The 26,056-nt window shown below is 39.3% G+C and overlaps 1 protein-coding gene across 1 annotated transcript in view; it reads right to left on the reverse strand.

Moving 5' to 3' along the window:
• LOC150091127 (protein Wnt-11b-2-like) overlaps positions 1-26,056 on the reverse strand; it is a 200,767-nt gene that overhangs the window by 87,509 nt on the left and 87,202 nt on the right. Inside the window, exon 2 of the mRNA XM_090386860.1 lies at positions 3,809-4,047. Coding sequence (XP_090242986.1) covers positions 3,809-4,047 — 239 coding nt within the window. The remainder of the gene's footprint in view (positions 1-3,808; positions 4,048-26,056) is intronic.

The following is a 26,056-nucleotide window of genomic DNA, read 5'->3' on the forward strand; positions in this document are numbered from 1 at the left end:
GACATTTGTATTGATTGATTTATTGTAAACTCCGCTAACTTGGTGGTCGTGCCGGAGTATAAACAAGAACATTTTAAACGGGTAAAACTGGTGTAAAACTGATAACACTACAATGCGCATTTGATAAAAGACGTTTGCTTTATTGTAATTGTTTTTAGGGAACAATATTAGTACAGCACGTTTTCTGAATGTATATTTCATCTTCTCAGGAAATTTCAAGAAAATATTTCTATTGATAGCTGTGTATATACAATTCGAAAAGTGGTGTCGAAGGAACTTCGCATGAACATTCGTAAAATCAAACAGCAGTAATCGTAATCCTATATTGCACGGAAAGTGGGTACCCACATTACAGTGTGGGGTAGAGCATGTTCTCTGCTTCAAATGGATGGAAAGTACTTATCAATATTTCATCTGGAAATATTGTCAACTGGTGTGAAGACAGTAATAAGGTGTTTAAATCTGAGAAGTCCCTTGCGGTAAAATCAAACAGGAAGTTACCTTTATGTCTCCAAAAGTATTTCTGTAAGGCACAGTCTTACAGAATTACTTTTCAAAATCTCTGAATAAAAATAGCTGGTAGCAATAAAGTAATTTTACAAACAAAGAAAACATCATGTGGGAAACAGGAAATGCAGACTTCGTAACAGCATATGACACTGGATGGTGAATTTTTTTGGCGTGTGTACTCAATAAGAATTTCTCCTTTGAAACTTTTTGATAACATCAAAGGCACACCAAGGAAATATTGAAATTTTTTGTAACAATACAAATAATAACGGCCCCGAGTGACTATAGCGATTCGAATGCGATTTCATTGATTGTAGTTGGGCGTTATTTTTCTGATTTCTGAAATTATTTAAATTTTTCTCTTCTAAAGTAAAGAAGTTAGGTTACTTAACAGAAAGGAAAGCTACCTTTCTTCTTGTATATAACACTAACCTACTAACGCTAACAACTTTATCGCTTGGTGACTGGTGGCATCGTTCCTGCCTCCACGTGGAGGGACTGGAAACTTAGGAGAAGAAATCCACTCTCCCAGGGCTAAAAGGAGCAACGATGGCCACCACAAAACAGTCAACTATGGATCTCTATCCAGATAGAGATGACGATCATGATAATTTGAATACGTACCATGACAAGAGAAAAAAAAATCAAGGGACGGATTTTTTCTGCTCCTCTCTTTCTAATATTACATTCCTCTAAAGACCAACCACTGAGTAAGCTCTCCCCATTTTTTATTGAGAAATGTCTCGAAAAGGTGGGTGACCCTCCAAAAATGGTTGGACGACTAAGATCTGGAGACTTATTAATGGAAATGAATGAAAAGAGACATGCTGAAAGACTTTTGAAAATACTACCTTTGGTGGAATTCCCACGAATTCCCACACATGCCACCCTGAACTCCTCTAAAGGGGTATTATATAAGAATGGGATCTCCTAAATGTATCAGAGGATGAACTTGTCCGTGAATTAAGCAACCAAAATGTAGTCCATGCAAAAAGAATTGTTATCAAAAGAGATAGAGTCTGTCCCTAATCGGACAGTCATGCTGATATTTAAATTACCAAATCTCTCCACAACTATAAAAGCTGGATACCTCAGATGCCATGTTCGACATTCCCAACCCAGTCCGGCGTTTTAAGTGCCAAAAATTCGGTCACTCGCAAACTATGTGCAGAGGTGTAGTCAATTGTGCTTCTTGTGGGTCAAAAGAACACACACACACATACGAACTGTAACAATGAAACCCAAAACTATCCTAATTGCTATGGTAATCATTCTGCCTTCTCTAAGGACTGCATCTAATGGAAACTAGAGATGATCATTCAGAAATATAAGATAGAAGTTGCTGATACACCAACAAATCTAACAGCAACGACAATAAATAATAACAACATTTTGTGAAAAATCCGTTATTCGTAGTATTAGTATTAGTAACGGCCGCATGGTGCAAGAAAGCCTATGGCTTATGCTGCACCAGCCAAAAAAAAAAAAAAAAAAAATCCGAACAAAACAATGATAAAAACAAAAAAGCGTTCGTTCGTTCTTTGCATTATTAGAAAATATTGTAATTTTTGTAAAAATAGACATTTCAAAAATTATTAGTTGAAACTTATTAGTTGTGGGGAAAAGTATTAAATAATTAAAAAATCTTTTGATTGCCACATACATTTAATTCGAATTCGTTGTATATAGTTTCTTATTTTTCAGAATTTAAATTTTCCACTACATACCAATATTTATTTTAAAAAATAGGATAAATTTTATTGTAATTAGATTATAATATATTGCCATGAAAGGAAGCCAACACCGTTGAAATATGTAGAAAAAGAATTTCTTATTGACAAGCCTGAAAGACCGTCCTCCAACTGCTGTCATTTCCATTCCCTCTTCCATCTCAAAAGTTAATGTGTCTTCAAAAACATATCCATCCATTCTTCTCACAAAATTATGCAATACGCAACAATTTTTTATTACCTAGATAGCAGAATGGGGATTCAGCAATATGGTAGAGTGAAAAATGTGCAATTTACTTGCTCAGTATTCCAAAGTTGCCTTGCTCGAGTTAATCTATAACTGAAAATTCTTCGCTCACTGCTCAAATTTTTTGATGGGTATGGTCGTATTAAATTTTCAGTCAGTCCAAATGCTTCGTCCCTTACAAAAACAAATGGCTCATTTGTACCAGGAAGAGCTCTATTTAACGGCAGATTAACTTGTTTCATCAGCAATCTTTTTCCAAAATTTGAATTTTTAAAAATGTTCGAATCACCATCGAACATTTTTAAAATCCATAAACACTAACGTCTATTGCAGTGAAACGTAGTATGTAGTAGTAGTGGCATGTGATACAAGAAAGCAAGCGTATGAGCTTATGCAGCATCAGCCAAAAAAAAAAAAAAAAATCCCTTCTAAATATTTGTCCGGTTTCTCCTTAAATTTATTTAACCTATCAACTTCCACAACGACAGATGGAAGTTTGTTCCAGCAATTAACCACCCGCTGGCTAAAGGCAAATTTCCGCACATATATTCTACATCTGTCCTTCCTCAATTTCAATTTATGCCCCCTCAGGTTCGTAATCTGAACAAGTGGAAGAATCCCACTTCCACATCACGTGTATTGATTTCCGCATCACGATATCAAATTTTGCGATTTTTTCAGTAATTAACATTAGAAGTTCATCAAAACTCTATATCGACATTCTGTAAAATAAAAAAATAAAAAAACTTCTCGGGAAACTTCCTATGTGTTTCCAACATAATATAAAACGGTGCTGTTTTTAACCTATTTGAATTTGCTGGATGAATCCACCACTGTCGTTTTCTCTTTCTATTCGCAATCAACCAGGGGCGGGCTGAGGGAGAATATTCCCCCCCCTTTACCAAAAATTTTAAATTAAAGAAAAAGAACGCAGGAGGCGTTCTACAAAAAACTCAAAAGCCTGGTCGCCATGCCCACTCTTTACGATGATACCTGGATACGCCACTGCTTGAATCAACTGTTACATGAATGCGCAATACATCCAACTTGAACAAATTGCAATTTTAGAAAAGAAAAGGTGAGTCGCTGGTGGTATCCAGTGAAATGTTAGAAACGCCCCTTCTAGTTTGAAACGATTTGACGGTAGAAAGGCAACGTGTAGTTTGTTGTTTTGGAGGCATTTACAACGCCACCTGACACCGGAGCTTTAAGCGCCCGTCTAGTATAGCCCTAAGAGTCCCTTACAAAATGTACTGTACCTCGCTACTTAGACTGATAAACAATGCGCTGTGCAACTTACAACCTATGTTTTTTAACCTACCTTGAGTTAAATCTGCTGTAAAGTTCGGTGCAAAAGCAATACTCGAGCAATTCCAACGGCGATCGGAGAAAGTTTTTTGACACGTAGAGATAGCATCCCTTGTTGCTTGTACTAGATGAGGCATCGTATCCAGATGGCGCTGACAGAGCTTAATCTGACGTCCCTGTAAACCCAAATATTTCCGCGCATGTAAGCAGCTGGATGTCTTGTTCCACGATAAATCTGACTTGGACAGACCTCTAGAAGAAAACACCAATTCAAATAAACCCATGTAAAGTTATTTATTGCATGTTTAATTTCATGTAAAATTATTACGTTCCTAATTTATACAAATATATAGCGATATTCTTATTTGTTTAAACTTAACAGAACAGAGAAGGATATGTGTAATGCTATTCTAATACATTAAACAAACAAACACAACTATAGAATATACAGTAATCAATTTCAATAATATAATAATATCAGGTTCATACACGATTTTACAATATGATCTCAAGATATTACAGTACAAATGTATACATTAAACTGCTGACACTGTATAATCACAGAGGAAAGGTTTCTATGAATCCACCCATAATTATTACTGAATTCCTTATTGTAAAGAAAACTGCTGTCATATCAGCCACATTTTGCATATCGGAAATGTCGTTGCCCTCATACACTGCTGAACACAAATACAATTTCTTAAACAGAGAATTTTTTTTTTAAATAAGGTCCATTGAATGTACTAAAACGGCTTAAGGTGCTACATAGCCTCTATTAACTGGGTAGATATCTCAAAGAGAGCGAATACAATTGAACTATGGTATACCTTTAAAATATTAAATGCAGAACCTCGAATGCTTAAATACCATTAAAAAATACTCCACGAGGAAGTTACAAGTTGGATGAATACGGAATTTGTCAGATTACTTGAGCAGAAAAAGACAGCATGAAAAAGTTAGAGCAATAAAAAGTACTGAAGCCTATAACAGCTACAAATTGATCTGTAATAGTGCTACAGAAAAGGTTAAGGTATTCTAAAGAAAAGTGTATGAGAAATGCTGGAAAAGAGAGAAAAGAATGCGGATAAGGAATTCTTCACATATATAAATGCAAAGAAGAGAAGGATAAATCAGATTAGATAATGGACTTGGGATAGTATTAGATACCCCAGCTGATGTTGCAGATGAACTCTGCAACAGTTACTTTGCATCGATATTTACAGAAGAAAAACCCTGTATGTCAATGAGAAATTATGGGAGTGAAGTTCAAAAATAAGTAATTAATGATATTGAAATTTCACATGATTTTTTAATGAAATACCTACGAGCATACAGGCGAGTAAGGCTCCTGGGTTGACGGCATATACCCTATAATTATATGGGAGGCGGCAAATGTCAAAGAGTGCATTGAACCATTATGTCTAATTATGAGATCATCACTGGACTAAAGAGAGATTCCATTGGACTGAAAAAGTGCCAATGTGTCGCCAATACATAAAGTCGGTTCGAAGTGTAGTGGGAAATTATCGACCGGTTAGTATAACTTTAGTAAAGGGAAAATCATCGAGGCGATGATCAAGGGATCATTTAGATCCCTTGATGATCATTCAGGATCATTTAGATAGGAATGGAATTCTGAAGGACACACAGCATGGTTTTATAAAGGGAAAATCATATTTAGCAAATCTGGTTAGCTATTTTGACAGGGTCACTCATGAGCTGGATTTAGGAAATAATTTCGACATTGTTTATTTAGATTTCAGAAAAGCAGTTCCACATGAGCGGTTACTTTATAAGTTGGAACAGGTTGGAAACACAGGGAAAATGCTTAGATGGATAGCAGAATGGCTTCAGGGCAGGAGGCAGAGGGTTGTGATAAATGGTTATTTATTTCTCAGATTGGGTTAATGTAAGAAGTGGGTTTCTCCAGGAATCAGTATTGGGACCACTGTCGTTTTTGATTTTCTTAAATGACATCGATGAAGGGATAGAGGGTGTGATGTCTAAATCTGCAGATGATATAAAAATCGGTAGAGTAGTTAATGATCACGGCCAAACAGAGCTTCTTCAAAGTGACCTAGACAGACTTCAGGGATGGTCAAATAGCAGCTATGCTTTAATCCAGCACAAAGCGCAAGGTCTTACACCTGGTGAACAGTAACCCCACAATAACGTATACACTTGGTGGTGTTGAACTAAAGTCTTGTAGTGGAAGAAAGGAACTTAGGAGTTACGATACAGTCAGACATGAAGTTATCCGAGCATTGTAGACAGGTTTCAAGGAAAGCCCATAGTATCCTATCGATGATTTATCGAACATTTGCTAGTAGAGATGACGTCTTAATCCCATTATATAAGGCTACTGTAAGACCACACATAGAATACTATGTTCCAGTAAGGAGACCAACCCTAAAAAAATACAGAGCTTCTTGAAAGTGTCCATAGACGGTAATTCACCTGTTGAGATCGGCAAAAGGGCGTCCATGTGAGGAAGGACTTCGAATATGTGGGTTGCAGAGCTTGGAAACTAGGCACCTTAGAGGAGACTTGATTGGGGTGTTTAAGGCTCTGAGAGGCAAAAGTAAAATGAATGAGGACGACATTTTCATGGTTATAAATGATTCTAGAACTAGCGGCCATAAATTCAAGACTGGATTGCATGAAGTTTTATTTTAGCCAGCGAGTAGGAATAAGTTACCTACATGGATGGTTGAGACTGACAGGTTTGTGGAAATTCAAAGGTCAGCTGGATACCTACTGGAGGAGAGAAATGCATAAGTTGTGTATTTCCTTTTTTTTTTTTTTTTCATTATTTATTTATTTCATAAATTTTATTATTATTTTACTCATTTTAATTTAAATCTTCCTTACATTTTGAGGGTACTGCAGTTAGCTCTAAAACGGTCTCAGATCGGCAACCAGACAGACCACCAAAACCGAACCTATCGGAAACTCTCTAGGAGGAATCCAGATCAGCTAGTGTATAATTTTGCTGCCTCTACTCTGCCAGATAGTGATTGGAGGTAGTCCAAGTACTGTGTATGCGGGGTATTGTGAAGACCACATTTCATAAAGGAGCTGGGTATATTCTTGATATACACCACATATAAAAAATTTCATTATTTCATACAAGTTCCCCCCCCCCACCTTTTCTTACTACCGAATATATCATAAATGGTCAAACTAATAGAACAAACTTATCAGCGAAAAGATCTAAACATCCCAAACATTTCCTCGTTAATTTCACAGATATATGTGGACTCAGTTTCAATCTCAATGACGTTTTATTTTCATTTACAGTCTGTCAAGTACCAATTACTTTTTTTGGCAAAATCCCAATTATTGGTTGATTCAACCACTGTTCATCTCAGTTGTCCTAATTATTCACTGCACAATTCCTTTCGCTTCAAAGGTGGTACTTGCAATATGCCCACTCTGATATTCCTTGTCAGAGAAATCATAATTTGGTATTCCCACTATTCGATCTTCTCTGACTTAAAATCTCTCTACCCAATTCTGTCAAATTCATCTATTGCCTCTATCGATCTCCCAATTCTACTAATCACTTGGAACTCTCCCTTTGAAGCTGGACTTTCCCAGTCGAACTTACATAACAGAGAGGTAACTTTTCTTGGCGATTTTAATGTTCAAAACTGAAGCTGGCTTCAATTTTCTAATCACAAGAATCCGGCTGGTCTAGCTTCTGAGACTTTTGAAATTACTATGATTGTTCATTTACATACCAGAATACCAAACAATCTTTTTTCTCACGAACAACCTTTTCTACTAAACAGTTGGGGTGAGTGTTTCTCTAGACACCCAGATCACAATTTGGTGATGCTCACTTCTCCAATGGAACTCTTCCCTCGTGGTTATTCTCAGCCTCGATTTTTTTTTTTTTTTTTTATTTACAAGAATATAAAATGGAATGATCGGCAAGATTTCTGCTCTTCTCTTCCTTGGTTAGATTACAGTTTGAAAATCTGATGTCAATGTTTGCTCAGATCGTGTCAGTGAATGTGCTAAGGCTGTTCAAGATGAGAATACTGCATATCACAATTGGCTTGCATCCATATCTCTAAGTTCGTCTTCTGCTTATACAAATATTCGCAATAATTATAAGACAGTTATTAATTAGTCTAAACTAGATTTTTGAAGAGACTAAGAGTAGAAAACTAACTTACTTCTTTTCTAAACGGCAGTTGCGCTTTCCCACTCTTGTTAAAGCTATTGGCCACAACATTTGCCCATCTCTACTCCCACCTCTGCTAAAACCTAAAGATTACATATATTTTCATATGTAAATTTGTCATTCTTTTCTCCAATGGTTACTTCTACACTTGTATAATTATTAATAATATTATTTTTTTCTCCTATCTCATCCTTGTCTATTAGCCTTTAGTATTCCGCCTTTACTGTAAACCCCTGGCTTGTAGCCGTGAAGGGTATTGTGTACGGCATGTGCCTTTTGTATGGAATAAAGAGTTATTCATCTTATAAAGCTGATCTGCTAGCCTCCCACTTTTGTATTGACAACCTCGATAAATCACCTCCTCCTCCTCCTATACCGAGTACACGTCCCTCAATGCCTCCTGTGGTCTTCCGTCAAAAGGTTGGCGCCAGAAAAATCCAATCCAATCCAAAAATCCGTCAAAAGGATGCCAAAAGAATTTTGAACAATCTCGATAACAACAGGAAGCACTGGTTGAAATCATGGGGTCGGAATAGACTTAGGTCTATTCCGATCCCATGACCTTATTCACGATTATTCCAGGAATGCATCCCTCGCGAATCAGAGGGTAGAATGTATTTAAGTCTACTAAGAGCTTGTCTTCTCAATAACGAAAAAGGTCTTCACAGAAACATCTAAATAAATCCCATCTTCGTCGGATGAAATTTATGAGATATTTAAACGAAGTCGTTTTGGGTGTCGTATGCCGTACTCTGTAGTAATCAGACAACAAAAAACAAACGAACCACATACAAATAATATACTCCCATTTTTGCACAAACAGGGCATTGTTGCATTTATACGCAACAATGAGCAAACAGCGTTTACTTCTTGGTACAGCGATCTCATATTGTGGAGGCATTCGCCACGAATTTCCTCTGTACTGCTATTTATTTAGGGTACGCGCCACTACACAGACCACCATGGAATTTGATTATATCACTAAACTGATCAGAAATGGACAAATTACCTAGACAAACTGACCTAACATAAATGACCAACAAAATAAATACAGTACTTCTAATGAGAGGCAGCTGAAAAATGACAACACCAGACTTGACAACCCTGGACTTGAAACTGCACCTTAAAAATACGGCAGACTCTCGATTTACCGGGATCGGATTAACCGGGACACTTCAAGACTCCAAAATTTTAAAAAAATAATAATAATAACCAAAAATCATAAAAATTCAAGTAATAACTATAATAGGTATAAACAGCTGTTTTGCAAGTCGTAAATAAACGAAAAGCGGCGTTATAAGTCGTCATTGGTAGATTTAGGCCTGACGTAGCCCAGTGGTCAGGAACGAGAGGGCATAGCACGCGTTCCTTGAGTGGACCGGGGTTCAAGCCTGTGACTACTAAATACGATAAATATTTGTATTGATGATTTACTGTACACTCTACTGACTTGGTTGTTGTGCCGGAGTATAAACAGAAAATTTATTTATTTATTTATTAATGTGCCTATTATCTTGCAACCCCCGCTGTCTTCACACCAACCGCTCCAAAAAAAAAGAGACCAAATGTTCAGTTTGTTTTAGTGCGTCGCGTCGATTGTTGTGTTCCGTCGCACCGCAAAAAGACAAATTTTGTTTCGTTATTTATGTCAGGGATGTCGAAATTTTTTTTATAGTAAATATTTTTTTTTTTTTTTTGTTTAGAAATCGCGAAAATGAAGGGTAAACGCAAAGGAGTTGCGCTTTCAGTTAAACAAAAACTTGAAATTATTGAAAAGTTTGAAAACGGTGCATCCGTTAAATCTTTAATGATGAACCATTATAATGTTGGTAACCAAACCATACGCAACGTCGTAAAAAATAAAGGGATGCTTTTAGATTTAATGTTCACATCGCAAAAAATAGAGGGAAAAATCGTATTGGACACGCGAGTAGTACGTGGTAAGTTTTTTTCGTTTGTATCTATCGCCATATTTTATACGTAGGTTGCTGAACATTTTTCGATACAATTAGTCCCTGACTTACGCAACTTCGGACTTACGTATTTTTTTTTTCACTCAAATTTTTTTTTTTTTTTTAGGATTGTAAAATTTAAAACAATAACATAAAATAAGCAATCAATAACGAAGATCACGGCACGCACAAATTGCACAAGTGAGGTACGGAGTAACAAGCAAAAAAATAGGAAAGAAAAGAAGATTCTTACAATTTATTTATGGTTTTTTTTTTTTTTTTTTTTTATATATGCCTGAAGATTTCAGTGAAGGGGACACATATTTCACCATAATAACGTAAAAATCCACAGAATTGCAGGTATCGGTATTTTCGCAAATGCAATGAGTTTACTACCCGTTTATAATTAGATGCACGAACACAAAAGCCCAATAACACGGAAAATGCAAATCGTTTTTATTGTTTTTTGGTAGTGACCTCCAGAAATGTGCTTTAGTAAAATTTAAGGTCGCGCGGGGTGATAATAGCGAGTTTTCGCCTTAACCCTGTGAAGTTCTTTACACAACGTTCATTTTGACCGTTATCATGGTGCCGACTAAGAGGATAAGTGACAGCGCTACTAGTAAGTCTATCAAGAAAAGGAAAGCGATCGATTTGGATCAGAAAATTAAACTAATAATCAAGTATCGCGCTGAATTGAGATTTGTCAATAATGATATAGTAGTAATATGTTATTAGTCATTCCATAGTTACGTAAAACTCGACAAAGTAAGAAGTCCTGGAACGTATCTCTTACGTATGTTGGAGACTTCTGTATTTTTGGATTAACTGGGAAATCGATTATCCGGGATTTGTTTTTTACCATCTATCCCAGAAAATCGTGAGTCTACTGTAACAACACTTACTGGACAGCAGTACCCTTGGGACCCATTGAGAACCGACATGTACTACTATCAAATTACTGACTTGAAACAAAGAGTGAAATTAAACTGTTAGCTGACGGACACTAACACGGACCTTTTAAATGCACCCTATGGAACTGACTATATATATATATTGGTCGACCGGGCTAGCCGAGTGGGTAAAGTACCTGCCCGGCAACCCAAAGGTCGCGGGTTCGATTCCCGCCTCGGGCTTGGATCAAAGTACTGCAAAAACCTTGGGAGGTGCAATATGGCCACAGAAGCCGATGCACCAACAACTAAAAAATCAAATCAAAATCAAATCAAAAACTGACTATATGGCTGTACTCTAAACTGACCAGAAACTGACAAATTATTTGGATGAACTGACCTAGCATAATTGCTCAACAAAATAATGCTTCCAATGAAAGCCACAGGGAATTGAAACCACTGGACTTGAAAACCCTGGACTTAAAATTGCATCCTGAGAATAACAACACCTACCGGATGGATCAATACCCTCAGAACCCACTGAGAATTGACATATACTACTACCAATTCCGTAGCCAAGTGGTCAGGAGCGGGAGTGCAGTAGCGCACGCTCTTTGAGTAGACCGGAGTTCAAGCCCCTGACTGCTGAATATGGTCGATCTGCCAACCCGCACTGGACCAGCGTGGCAGATTATGGTCCATTTCCCTCAGCATGAATTGTTGAGGAGGCTTCCATCCTGCAGTGGGTTGATAATGGCTGCACTTTACTTTTTTTTTTTTTTTACTACCAATTACTGACTTGAAACAATGAGTGTGAAATCAAACCGTTCGCTGACGAGATTTGTTGACCAGGAGCTACTTACAAGACCGAATACTTCGATCGAGAGCCAGCGCCGCCCCTGGAGATGCACCATGTTTGTCCTTGAGAAATGGAAACTTAGACCATCAACTAACTGTGACTTAGTCCTATTATAGGCAGTTAAACTGGATCTGACCTCTCGAGACAAGGGACTCTGGTAAGGCAAGGAAAAATCAAGAAACACCGGGGGAGGAAAAATAACACTAAATGTCAGTGTCCTAAATGTACTTCATATCTGCGACAATGGATCCATTACCCGACAGTGACTGTTGCCATTGGCGACCTGAACGGGGCGCTCTAGCTCGGTTCACTTTTAATCCCCATCCCTTGGGCAGGGGAGATGGGCGGGATTTCTCTCCCCTCCTCCTCTTTTCTCCTCGTGGGGCTTGTCGCCACTGAGTTTGGGGTTGTTTTTCCTATCATCCCCACATTTCTACCTTCCGTGAAACCCTGAATAGGAAAGAACTTTAACCCCTCAGACCCCAGTCCTGACGAACACCAACGTGCGATCGTTAAAATAATTACGGATGCTCAAATGCTGCTATCAAGAGGAGAAAACCGACTCCCGGAGCGGTCTTCTGGTGGTCCCCACAGCTGTATGCACTAAGACATGAAGTCAACACCTGCCAAAAACGCTACCAGCGAGCTCGTTGCTCCTGGCCAGAGGTGGAGCTAGAGGCCCTGAGGCAACTCTACAGGGAAAAAAAGAAACGAATACAGAGCTCAAAACAAAACCAGAAAGAAACTTTCCTGTATCACCTGGTCTCAAGTCGGAAAACACCGACCCCTGGGGAGTGGTCTACAAAACAGCCACCAACAAACTCCCTAGGGATAAGGTCATCCCTGCCACCAAACTGCAGCAAGGCAATTACATAATTATAATTATACAAGAACATGGCAGGAGTCAATAAACAAAATCCTGCCCGCAACGTTCCTACCACCTGTTATTTCGAGCACCCCTGACCAGATACGACTATGCCAGGAGAACGCTGACTTTAACCCCTCCACATGTTGAAGGAGCCTTCAGTCGAGTAGATCTCGAAATTGCAGCAAAAAAATTCGAAACAGAAAATCACCTGGCGAAGACTTACTGGAACCTGAAATCGTCAAAAAGACGGTCGAACATATCCCGGACACAATCCTGAATTTAGTTAACCACTGCCTCACAGAAGGCTACTTCACCACTGATTGGTGGTCAGCAAGAGCGAGATTCATAATGAAGAACCCAAAAAAGCAACAAGACCTTCCGGGATCCTATAGGCATCGCACTGCTCTCGGTGCTCAGCAAGACTTTCGAACAACTGCTCTATCAAAAGATTGAAACCCATTACATTGGTGCGGGGCCTCTCCCAATCAATACGGTTTTAGGAGAGGGCACTCTGCAGCTGATGCTCTAGAAAACATAATAAACAACGCACATACCTGCACCAGCTATTTATTTCCTAATAATCTCAATAGATTTTGCCAGGGCGTTGGACTTGCTATGGTGGGCAAGCATCCTCGGCAGGCTCCGGAAGGCAAACATACCAATCAAATTATACCGATGCATTCAGACCTACCTAGCAAATAGAAAAATTAACATCAGTGCTCCGTACTGCCAAGTGTTGCGACCAGTCTTCAAGTGTTGCTTGCAGAGTTCTGCCCTGGGACCCCCATCTGTGGAATCTGGTCCTTGATGAGTTCTTAAACTTTGACCTGAACACAGTAAAAACGCAAGCCTACACCGATGACTTGATAATGATGCTTGAGACAAACAGCAGAGCCCAAATGGAAGCAACGGCAAATCGATCCATCTCAACACTGCTGCACTGAACCCAAGAGAACCAGCTCAGAATTTCGTCGGAAAAACGAGTTCAATCCTCTTCAGGGGCTCTCTGGATATTAGGAGGCCCCAACAGATAAAAATCCACGGAACAACCATAAAGCTAAAAATGGAACTAAAATATCTCAGGATAGTCTTGGATAAGAACATGTCATTCACCCCCACATTTCAATTACCTACGTACCAAAATCAGGTATTACTCCACTATGATTTCCAGAGTTACCAGAAGGGTCTTGAAGAAGAGGACACTCTCCCTTTTCTACAAGGCTATTTTCATTCGGCTCTGTCATATGCTGCAGGTGTGTGGTACAACGAAGCAATTGCTGCAGTAAACAGGAGAAAACTAGACACCATACAGCGCTCTATCCTCCTGACTATCTCCAGAGCGTGTTGTTCGGTTAGCACCCACGCACTCCAGGCCCTCGTTGGATTCCTTCCCCTGGACCTGGAATTTGTGTGCTGTGGGCTGCTTTACCAACTGTCCAAAGGGAGAACGGCCACCTACATTGGCTTCACCACCGATCCAACAAACAACACAAGTGCTGAAAAGAGACATCTAACGACACACCTGTTGCAGACATGGCAGGCCTGATGGTCCGACTCCCCCAAAGGAGACATAACACGGAAATTCTTCCCGGATGTACATCGGATATACCCAGGCCAGTCTGCATGGTTCGCTCCAGGCCTCAATACCACCTTTCTCCTAACGGGAGATGGGTCCTTCAGGAGGAAAAAAACTCTACGATTTTGGTCTCTCAGATTCACCGTAGTGTCACTGCAGAGAGGAAGAAACCTAGGACCACCTGATGCATGAATGTCCTACCGAGGGGGACCTGCGCGCATCCTCAAGACAAAGACCCAGTTCACACTCAGGAACTAAGAACAGCTCGTGTTGCAAAATGAGGAACACTACCGTGCCTTCACACTCTTCGAGCAGGAGCTCTTTTCAAGACAAAAAAAAAAAAACACCTCTTCCACGACCATGGAACCACAGACTGACACCGTAAAAGCTACCGGCATGGCTTCACAGCAAGCCTACAACAAGCCCACAACGATTAATCCATATCCTCCAAAGCCAGCGACTCTTAAGAGACAATACACTACAAGAAACAGAGAAGAGAATAAGAAAAGAAATTAAAAAGAAAGAAAAGGGAAAGAATAAAGCAGAAGGAAAGAAGTGAGAGAGAAATTCTTTGAAGGAAAGAGAAAAATATTGACTGCGACAACCAAACCTGGACGGGATTCTGTGCCATGTCTCAACATCCTGGCAGAGCTTAATCTGAGTACAGAAATACCCCCCCCCCTGCACTAGCTCTATCCACGATCCACAACGTCCAGGAGATAGATGTGGACTACAAAAAGTTCATAGAGGACAAATCGTACAGAAGACGCATCATCAGGGACCAGCTTTCGTCTTCAACCGAGTGACTGTCATCGTCCTTTCATGTGTCTTCATTTCACATGTTAATATTAATTTTATATGTAAAATATGTAATTATACGTTTTGTCCTAATATATGTTTTAAGTAATTCTTCTTGTATAAGCTATTTAATGTTAAACCCCTAGCATTGTCGCTGTTGTGAGTATTATTGCATCAGGCAATCATGTAACCAATCACTGCCTGCAATAAATATATTATTATTATTACCCCATAGCACCTTTCTGCCAACACGCCATCTGGCGATCTGGACCAGGCATCTTGCCTGGCCACTTTCTTTCCTTCAACCCCGAAGGCGTGGCAGGAGGACTCTTTTTTTCCTCCTGGTGGGGCATGAGCCCACCCCACTTACTTCCTTGGGATGCCTTCTCAATTGTCCCCATATTTCTGTCTTTTCCCTCCAGTCTTCGGTCTTCTCTCCCCCTCTATCTTAATGCAAGCGAATGCCCCACACAACGAAATTTAAACACGTTCAAATTAACTTTCGCCCATATTCTAGGCCTTTCCTATTCAAGCAGCATCACCCTTTGCAATTGAAATAAAACTAATTAAATGAATTTTTTTTGGGGTCTTAGCCACTGAAATCTCAGGAAATTATGTGGCAGTACCTGCCAGAGTAAATAATTATAATACTGGTGTACCTGGTCTGCCTGCACAGGGCGAAAATGGGGCAACGTTGGGCCTCAGCAGGGGTCCAGCGGCTAAATGACCAGATGAACAACGGTACACATCACTACACATGTACAATATCCATACACTTTTAAATCTCTGGCATTTCCAGCAAACTGGCACGCCCACCACAATGTAAACTACGTGGAGATGGGGAAAACCCCTGGTGCCGCTTGACACCAAACACATTTTACACTTATTTCTACCTAACCCTTTCCCCGCCTTCTTCAGACTCTACCCCTACTCTTACTTGTCGTGTGTGTAGTTTTTTTTTTTTTTTTTTTTTTTTTTAGGCCTTTGCCTCTGAAATATTCGGAAATTAGGTAGCAGGGCCTGTTTGTTTCGGGATTTATTGGGCGCATCGGCAACTATGACCATAGTGCGCCATACATATGATAATTATTCATGCTATTTCTTCTCAATAACAGAAAATGGAAAAAAGAAACCAGAAAATAATTTTTTTTTTTTAACTAACTAAAGGAGGTGATATACTTTAATCATCTTGAGAAAGTTATATATGCTTGAGACATTTGTTTCATTTTTTAAAAGTGAGGTAAGTGTAGGATCTTTTGTTGTGGCTGAAGTGCAAAGAATCTGGCGTTCTCTTGTATATTTTGTGCATTCAACCAGAATGTGTTTCACTGAGAGCATTGTATTACAGTGATTACATTGAGGGGTTATTTCTCCTCTTAAAAGATAACCATGAGCGATATTTGTGTGGCCTATTCGTAGACGAGCCAATATTACCTCTTGATGTCGGATTGAACTAAAGCTGGAAGGCCAACGCTCAAGGTTTGGCTTGATACTTCGAAGTTTATTATTAGGTTGATTTTCCCATGATAACTGCCATTGGCACATGCATTTTCCTGGATTATTGGTCGATAGTCTTGATGAGGCACTTTCCACTTCTTCTCAGGTGGCAGGTGAGCTGATTTGGCAGCATTGTCCGCTAGTTCATTTCCAGAAATTCCCATATGTCCTGGGACCCAGCAGGAATGTATGTTTTTTCCAAGTTCTGATAAGCTATGTAAAGAGCTGACTATTTTTTTCACGACTGGGTGGGTGATGTTCATGGTGTTTTTTAGTGCTTGAAGTGCACTTAAAGAATCTGTGAAAATTATACTGTTGTTAATATCAGAGGACTCAATATGATTCAGTGCAACCTGAATTGCTATTAGTTCGGCGGAAATTATACCGAACGCAGGTGATAACTGATAAGCTAATGTGATGTTTGGAAAAACTGTGGCGATTCCAACATGGACATCATTCTTTGATCCATCAGTATGTACTATGGAAAAGTTGGGAAACTGGTCCACTACTGCATGGTATAGTTGCGAGAAGTTTTCTCTATGCAAAGTAGATTTATTCCATTCATGCAGATGTAAGTCACATGAGGGTGGAATGATATTCCAAGGAGCAAGAGAGGATGGGAGACTATGTGCCACATTGTCTAAGGTTAAATTTAGTTCTTCTAAGAGGTGTTTTATTCTCATACCCAAAGGACGATTAGCATTAGGGTGGTTTTGGTATAACCTACTGTGCTGTGATGTGAAAAGTATGGGCAAGTTCGGGTGTTCTGGCATAGATCTAATTTTATAGGCATAACGTAGTATCAGTTGTTGACGCCTGATTGAGAGAGGCGGTTCGTGTGCTTCAGCATATAAGCTATGTGTTGGAGACGTGCGATATGCCCCTAAAGCAACGCGTATTCCACTATGATGGATAGGGTCAAGCCAGCGAAGGGCACTAGGTCTTGCTGAACTATAGACTGGTGCTCCGTAGTCAAGTTTCGATCTTATTAATGCTCTATATAACCGTAATAAAGTAAGGCGATCAGCTCCCCAATTGGTTGCAGAGAGAACCCGGATGATATTTAGTTTTTGTTGACATGATGTTCTTAGTCTTTTGATATGCTCAACGAAAGTGAGTTTATGGTCTAAAGTGATTCCTAAGAACCGTATGCTGGGATGAACTGTTATTTGTTAGCGATTCAGTTGTGGCTCCGGATTGGGATGGAGTTTGCGTTGGCGGCAAAAATGGATGCAAAATGTTTCTTCCGGACAAAGTTGAAATCCATTAGTCTGAGCCCATGAACAGATCTTATTTATTGCCACTTGCAACTGTCTCTCAATAGTATTCATATTTTTAGCATGACACCAAATACTAAGATCATCTACAAACAGTGCTTTATCAATAGTGTTTGGAATTTGTCCGGCAATGGTGTTTATTGCAATTATAAAAAGTGAAGCACTGAGTACAGAGCCTTGAGGAACTCCTTCTTCTTGTGAAAATACTTGGGATAGTGAGGTTTTGAATCGAACCTGGAATGTACGCTTGCATAGGAAATTCTGTATGAAAATCGGGAGGTGACCCCGAAGTCCATGGCGATGTAATTCACGGAGTATTCCATACTTCCACGTGGAATCATAGGCCTTACTGATATCAAAGCAGACTAACACATGGTGTTCCGATCTGAGGAATGCATTCCGAATGGAATTCTCTAGTCTGACCAGTATATCTAATGTAGATCTGTTTTGTCGGACACCGTATTGTGCAGAATGTAGCAGATTGAGATTTTCAAGGTACCAGATCAGTCGGCGGTTCACCATCTTTTCGAGAATTTTGCAAATGCAACTGGTCAGGGCGATTGGTCTATAATGAGTGCGATTTGTAGGATCTTTACCTGGTTTAGGGAAGGCAAGGACCGTAGCATGATGCCATTGATTAGGGAATTTATCTTCCAGGAAGAGTCTATTGAATAGATGAAGAAGTAACTGTAATGATTCGGTACTTAGTTTCTGTATCATGGAATAGTGAATATTATCTGGTCCTACAACACTGCGTCTAGATGTTGACAAAGCTCTATGTAATTCGTGAATGGTAAAAGGTAAGTTGTATTGTTCATCTCCTTTTGAAGAGAAGTTTAGCTTTTATTTTTCTAAACTTGTTTTTAATCTTCTGAAGGTCGGTGTATAACTTTCTATTGCTGATGTTTTTGCAAAGGTTTCACCTAGTATATTGGCAATTTCAGCAGGATTATTTACATTCTGCCCTCTCCATTCCATGATGGGTAGAGGTATCGTTTTATATTTGCCACTCATTTTTCTGATTGCTTTCCAAATTTTATGTGTAGGCGTTGCTTGATTAATAGTCGAAGTGAAGCGGATCCAAGCAGCCTTTTTATTGCAGCGTCTAACATATCTCGCTCTTGCTCTAGCACGCTTATATTGAATGAGATTGGTTGTAGTTGGACTCCTGCGAAAATAATTCCAAGCTTTGCTTTGCTCTTTTTTAGCCACAAGGCATTCATCACTCCACCAGGTTTTTGGATGAATCGGTAATTTTGATGAGGATTTCGGTACGGTTTGTTCTGCGGCATGTAATATCGTTTTGGTGACATAGTCAACTGCTTCATCAGTTGTGGAATTTTGGATTATTTCGGGATCGAGCTTGGTTAATTTTTTATAGGACTGCCAATCTGCTTTATCAGTAAGCCAATGAGGAATTTTAGTAGGATGATGTATTATGTAATTAAGTAATTATTAAGGGCTTATTAAGTAATTCAATTATTATGGGGAAATGATCGCTATGTAGCGGATCGTTGTTTATCGTCCACTTTAGAATAGGGTATAAGGTTGCTGAACAGATAGATAAGTCTATTGCAGTGCTTGTTCCTGAAGGAAGGTGAACGTATGTAGGTGAACCGTCATTTAGAAGAAGGAGGTTGTTATTGTCTAGACACTGTTCAATTAGTTTTCCTCTTTGGTCGATGCTGTTGTTACCCCATAGAGTGTGATGACCATTTAAGTCTCCCAGAATGAGGAAAGGTGTTGGGAGTTGAGCTATAAGATTGTTGAGATCATTTTGTTGGAAGGTATAGCTTGGTGGGATGTATAAGGAGCAGATTGTCATATGGATGTCAGCAGCTACACGGACTGCTACTGCCTCGAGGGGAGAGTTCAGTGAGACCTGTTTGGTAGCAATATGTGGGTTTGTTAAAATGGCTACACCACCATGTGCAATATTCCCATTGGTTCTGTATTTTCTAATAATGTTATAACGAGACAGTTTTGGTGTATTTTGGGGTTTTAAATAAGTTTCTTGAAGGCAGATACATATTGGTGAGTATTTACAGGAAAGATCATATAGGTCATCGATATTGGCACGGAATCCACGACAATTCCACTGTATTATTTTGTTCATTGTTTGTCTCTTATTAGACTTTCTGAGCGTTTTCGGGTTGCTGAGGTTTTCTGTTTTTCACTTTTATCTTTTTTTTTTTGGGAAGGAAGGCCTTTCGGTGTCCATGTCTTCTTCAACAAAAATTTGAAGAACAGGGTCATCTGCTGATTTTTCTTTAGTGTCCATTTGTTGTTGGTGAGTAGAAGTTAGGATATGTTTTTCTTTGAGTCCTTGATCCGGAGTGTGGATGTTTTCTTGTGGTATGGTAATTGGTGCATTGACTGCTTGGGTTTGAGTTGCACTGTACAAAGATTTTACGTAATTCGAGAAAGACTCTTTTGGGGGTACTGTTAGTTCAGTTTGCATTCCGGTTGATTGGAATTTTTTGGTGGCTTGGGCATACGTAGGTCTGTTTGCATGCGTTGGTGGTGAGATGATTCTTTTTGCTTCTTGGTAAGAAACATTATGCTCAGTTTTATATTTCTGGATAAGTTGCTCAGTTTTATATTTCTGGATAAGTTTCTCACTTTTCCAGCGCTCACATATTCTAGCATAAGCGGGATGATCTTTTTTGCAATTTGGACATACTGATTGAGGAGCATTACAGTTTTCGCAATCATGTTCGATTGAACCACGCTTTGCGCAAGTAGGGGTTCCCCGGCAAGCTGTTTGGGAATGTCCGTACTTCTGGCATCGGAAACACCGTAGCGGGTTTGGGACATAGGGTCTGACATTACATACCACATATTCGGCCTTAATGGATGATGGACGATTCGGGGTATTAAAGGTCAAGATCAGGTTGCGGGTAGGGATCAGATTGCCATCTTTTCTGGTGGAGATTCTCTTGACATGAATAACTCCTTGTTCTTTCAGTTCTTCTAGCATTTCTTCTTCAGATACATCTAGTAAGTCCCAGTCTGAGATCACTCCTTTAGAGGTGTTTAGTGATCTGTGGGCCGTTACAGTTACTGGGAGTCCTGCAAAGAAATTAGTTTTCAGAAGTCGCTCAGAATGTTTGGCATTAGATGTCTCAATGAGAATATCTCCTGATCTGAGTCTTTTTACGGATTTCGGGGATCCTGCTCTACTTTCCAATTCCTTTTGAACTTTAAATGGAGAAAGTTTGCCAACTGCATTCTCACCAGTTGAATGGATGATCAGATAGGTTGGAATTGGATAGGTCTCTGGCCAAGTTTTTTGTCGCTTTGCAGTTCCTGCTGTGGAACTGTCTTTCTTTTTTGATATCTGGGTTGCGTCTGGCAGCCCAGATAAGTCTGAGTTTGATTTACTCATGATATGCTCTTTTTGGCCCCGGGAGATTGTCTTTTTCTCCCAGGTTACCAGCCCCGCCACGTGGAGGCAAGAGCGGTGCCACCAAGTGACCCAAGCAAAGAAAAGGGTTAGTATTAACTAAAAATAAAAAGAGGGATTAAAGAAAGGTGGCTTTCCTTTCTAGGTTATAGTATTTGATTATATCTATTTAATTATAATATTCAGGAGTTATCGGACTTTCGAAACTCAGGTGAAACGTATTTACAGTTAAGCGTACTAGATAATCACTCTGAAAAGGCGCTGTGGTCACTAATATCGCTTGGCACTCGGGGCCGTAGCAGGGGCCTGCCAGAGTACTCAAGCGATCCTTCTACTGCCTGACTTACCTCCTAAGTGTGGGCAACAGGGGGTCCCACTAGGGGCCCAACGGCTAAATGGTAAGAGGAATAACATAACATGACACTACACAACACTAACACACATTACACTTTTTAAACCTCTAGCCTTCACAGAGTACTGTGCTACACAGACCTAGAACACAACGCGGAGATGGGGGACACCCCTGGGATCGTTAGACGTCAAACACTTTACATCGACAATATGATATGCCAAGTGGTGTGCAGCAGGCAATACAAACCCAAGAAAATCATGGAAAAATCCTTATTCTACGAACGTAGAATAATATCATTTGTTTTACCGGTGAGTGATAGGGGAGTATATATGTTCACCTTCTGTCAGGTGGACAGATATTAAATATTTCTTAAAGAGCAAAAAATGATTGAATTAGATTATAAAAAGAAACGATACGAATTATGTAGTATATAAATATTGTAAATAAAGTATCATAACCGAGAAGGATTTCAGCTCAAATACACAAGAGGATGATGATGATGTCAATCATCATCATTATCATCAAGAAAGAAAAAAACAAGCACGCAGAGAATGCTCAGATTAGTGAGCGCACTCATCGCTATCCAGGAATATGTGGACCAAAAAAAAAATTTTTTTTTTCTTCCGGTTTCGGAGTAGGCGTGACAAAATACCATTTGTTTTACCGGTAACTTAATGCATTCCTCTTTTGTACATATGATTTTAATGTTTAAATCTATATCATTGTTTATCTTCCTGTTGGATTTCATATTGTTATCAACTCTGTTCATTTTTCTGTTCTCAGATACACTTAATGGTTACCTGTTGTGTATCTTGTTATTAATAAAAAAAAATAAAAATAAATTGAGGTATCGTTTAGCAGCCGTCCTCGAAGAATCAGTGGCCATTGCTAGTATCTTGATGAAGCCTTACTTGGCTATATGTGATAAAAGTATTTTTTCTTCAAAATTTGCCTTCTAAAACGTGCATGCGTATTATGGTTGGGTGCGTCGGAAAAGACGGCATACTTTTCACTTCTAATAAATACACAGAAAAATGCAGTTAATTTAATAAGTAAAAATCTAATGTAACGAACTGCGTACATTATTTCTTTGTTTATATGCATGTCAAGAGTTGACTGGACAACCTTATTTTTATCAATATCTTTATTGCGTCATTAAAACAACAATGGATAAGATACAGTTTAGGTTGAAACTTACCCGTCACGGCCGCAGGCCAAGGGCCTTGATTCGTTCTACTGACCTTACAAACCTGGCGACATCGTTGACCATTCTCTCAAAGGTTGCACTCTTTAGTAACGTTCTGCAGTGCTTCGGAATTCAGAATGCTGGGCTGGAGGTCCAAAAAGGTACGCAAAACAGCCGAAATGCCGATGAGGTGGAACAACGAAAGCACATGGCTGAAGCAGTCTAAGCCTTCGTTTGTCAATTCGTCACCATGTGAATGAAAAGATATTCAAAATCTTCGGCATTACATTCAAGGTGCATGAAAGTATGACAAGAAAAAATCGACGACTTCACAAAAAGTGAAAAAAGTGGGCTCTTTTCGATTATATCATCAAACTCTTGAAAGTTGTTGATAAATTGAGAACACGGTTTTTCCGAACATCGTTCATATCAACTTGGTTTGTCCAAGTTGGATTGAGGTCAATGGTTTGTCCTCAATCCCAGATTGCTGCAGTGTGTTTATATATATATATATATATATATATATATATATATATATATATATGCATAGTAGATATTGCAGCCCTTCCTTCAATGTCATAATATCTCTCTCGGTTTATAGTTTCGAAAACTTGAAAAGATATCTTGTGTAGATAGAATGCTTTGAAATTTGTTATAATTCCTCTGATCCACTAGTTGCAGCAAGGAAAGTGTCTTTGGCGGCACAAACAACTCCGATGTTCGAATGCAAAGTCATCCACTGCGGAGTACGGATAAGGGGAAGTGTCTCGAAATATGCCTCGAATGTGGCAAATGTAACCCAGGCCTTTGGGTTAAACTCCAACCCAACAACCTTGTTAATGCACAGCGCCCGTGGATTTACCCTGTTGTGCACGTACAGAGATTTCAACTTTCAATCCCCTGCGGCATTACCGCCCAGAAGCAGAATTAAACGATCTCCTTAATAGTCTTTCTTTCTCTTTTTTTTTTTTTTTTTTTTTTGTAACCCAGCATTGTTTTTTCTTCCTTAGCAATGCACGTACAGTCAGGCAACCTATTCGAAAATAAGCCACTTTTATTAAACACTTGTTCCATCAAATAAATACCCTCCTTAATTATATTTGCTAGCACTTTCGAAAGCTCCCCTGCTGCCATTATCATCACCAGCACAGCACCAATAATAATTTTTGCATTATCCAAATCTGCACGAACTTTAAATCGCCTGAACTCGCAATTAAATTTCCCCTTGTTTCGCCCCTCTTCGCCTACCAGTGTCTGTAAAAACTTTTAGGGCAATGCTATACGAGCCTGTAAAACACCGCGCTTAGAATGCGTATTCCATATGAAAATTGTGTGAAACTGGATGAGCGTGTGACGAGAAAAAAAAAAAAAAAAACGCCAGGCGTTTTTTTATCAGTCTCAAAATGGTTTTCATTTCGATCGGTTGTGTCAGAACTCCGTGCCTATTTCAAAATAAAATCATCGTTGGTAATTCCATCCAATCCTTAGCTTTCTAAGTACTTTTTAAATTTCACAACAAAAGTATCACAAAAAATTATTTTCATATTCCTATATGTCAATACGGTAATAGTAAATAGTTTTATACGACCTCTCGGCATTTCTGAGTGAGAAAATTGTGAAAGCAGATACGCCATTGTTTCGTTTGCTACTTCTATACGCATAATTCATTTTCGCTATGCTAGAGGGATTTAAACGGCTTCGTTAATAATATTGCCCATAGCAGAAGAAGCTTTGTCTTACGAGCTGCCCTGTTATTGCACTACTACAATGACACCGCCAAATTATTTTTGTCTTTATTATTTTTTTTCTGTCATTTATTTAAAAGATACCATGGGGGGAATTAGCAAGTTCTGAAAGGGGTTATCATAGTATCCTATCTTTATAAATAGCACGTTAACCGTTTGAAAGTAGTGCAATATCAGGGAAACTTATTGTAAATTTGTTGATACTAGATTCCTATAATGACCACTCTTATACCACATGAATATTAAGTTAGTTTATTTAGCTATTAACTAAATCAGTATACATTAAGTTAACGTTTCGGGAACCTTGCCGGAACCTATCCTCATAAGATATTGGAAAACTACCACACTGTTGACAGTGCTTTGGAGCATCAACAACTTAGGCCATATTGCATCATTTAGTATTATGTCTGCACAAGTGCATGTGTTCAACTGGCTGATCTACATGTCGTGTGGCCGAGAAACTCGGAAGCTGTAATCAACCATCCATAGTCTGATTGCTTCAGTATATAAGCCAATTCGAAACAAGACTCTTTCAAACGAGTGACAGTGATTTTATATTACCTCCAACAGAAAGTTCAACGGATACATAATGCATTGCTTTGTGGTGGTTTCAACTGTGTTTAAGGAAAAATTCCACTTTATGGACAAGTATTATTCTTAAACACGAATGCCCTATCGCTGCTTATGGACTGGTATCAGACTGCTTGGCCATCCAGTTTCGATTCAGGATCGGGTTACTGTGAGCAAAAAAATATTAGTTAAAGTAGACTGTTTAAATCACACTGCCCAAAAAATAATAAAATAAAATAGAATTCTAACTTCATATGATTTCAATAAGACAAAACAACATTGTCTATTTCATAATTTTGTAGTTCTAACTTGTATACTGAATTTAAAAAACAGTTACTAGATAATATACATTACAGTTGTATATTGGTCCTCGAGGCTGTCTCAGACATTCTGTCAGGTATAACAAGCTGGGCTTTCTACATGGGAGTCTAAAACGCTGATGGAACTGTTATTCAGATGATTATTAAAGCAGGTGGGCTGAATTTCGCTGAAGTTCGGTCGTTCTGCGACAACCAAATCCTCTGCTTGCAGATTCACGATGGCGGGACTGTTCAAAGCCCTGGGTATAACCCCCGATGTGCAAGTCCTGAAATACGACACCTAGTATACTGAAGTTGACCCTCCCAGTTGAGAACCAACGTAAGCAAGTGTGACGTCCACACCACACGGAGGAAGACCGCCCCTCTGTGTTATCATGCAATACTGGGTGGCAAATGCCTCTCATCAACCATTGCAATACCACCGCTTTGCTTATTGGAGGCTCGAAGTGGTGGAACCTATGTTTAGCCTCCTGAGCAACTCCAGACCGCCCTATCTCTTCCATCATGTAGCATAATTGATGTCGTTCAAGGTAATGATGGGCATCATGGCGAGATCCAAACTCCCTTATATTTAGAGCGAATACCGCTCTAAAACGGTATTCGCAAGCAGGCCACTAAATAGTCCACGAGACCGAACCAATCGGAACTCTTTAGGAGGCTTCCGGATCAAATAGTGTACACATAATCTCGCTGTCTCTACTCCTCCAGATAGTGACTGAAGAGAGTCCGACTAGGGTGGGGGGGGAGCATTGTCGAAGATACGTTATGTC

This window comes from Mastigoproctus giganteus, chromosome 1 (assembly GCF_048544385.1).
Source record: "Mastigoproctus giganteus isolate SK-2022 chromosome 1, ASM4854438v1, whole genome shotgun sequence".
In the NCBI taxonomy this organism is placed as follows: Eukaryota; Metazoa; Arthropoda; class Arachnida; order Uropygi; family Thelyphonidae; genus Mastigoproctus; species Mastigoproctus giganteus.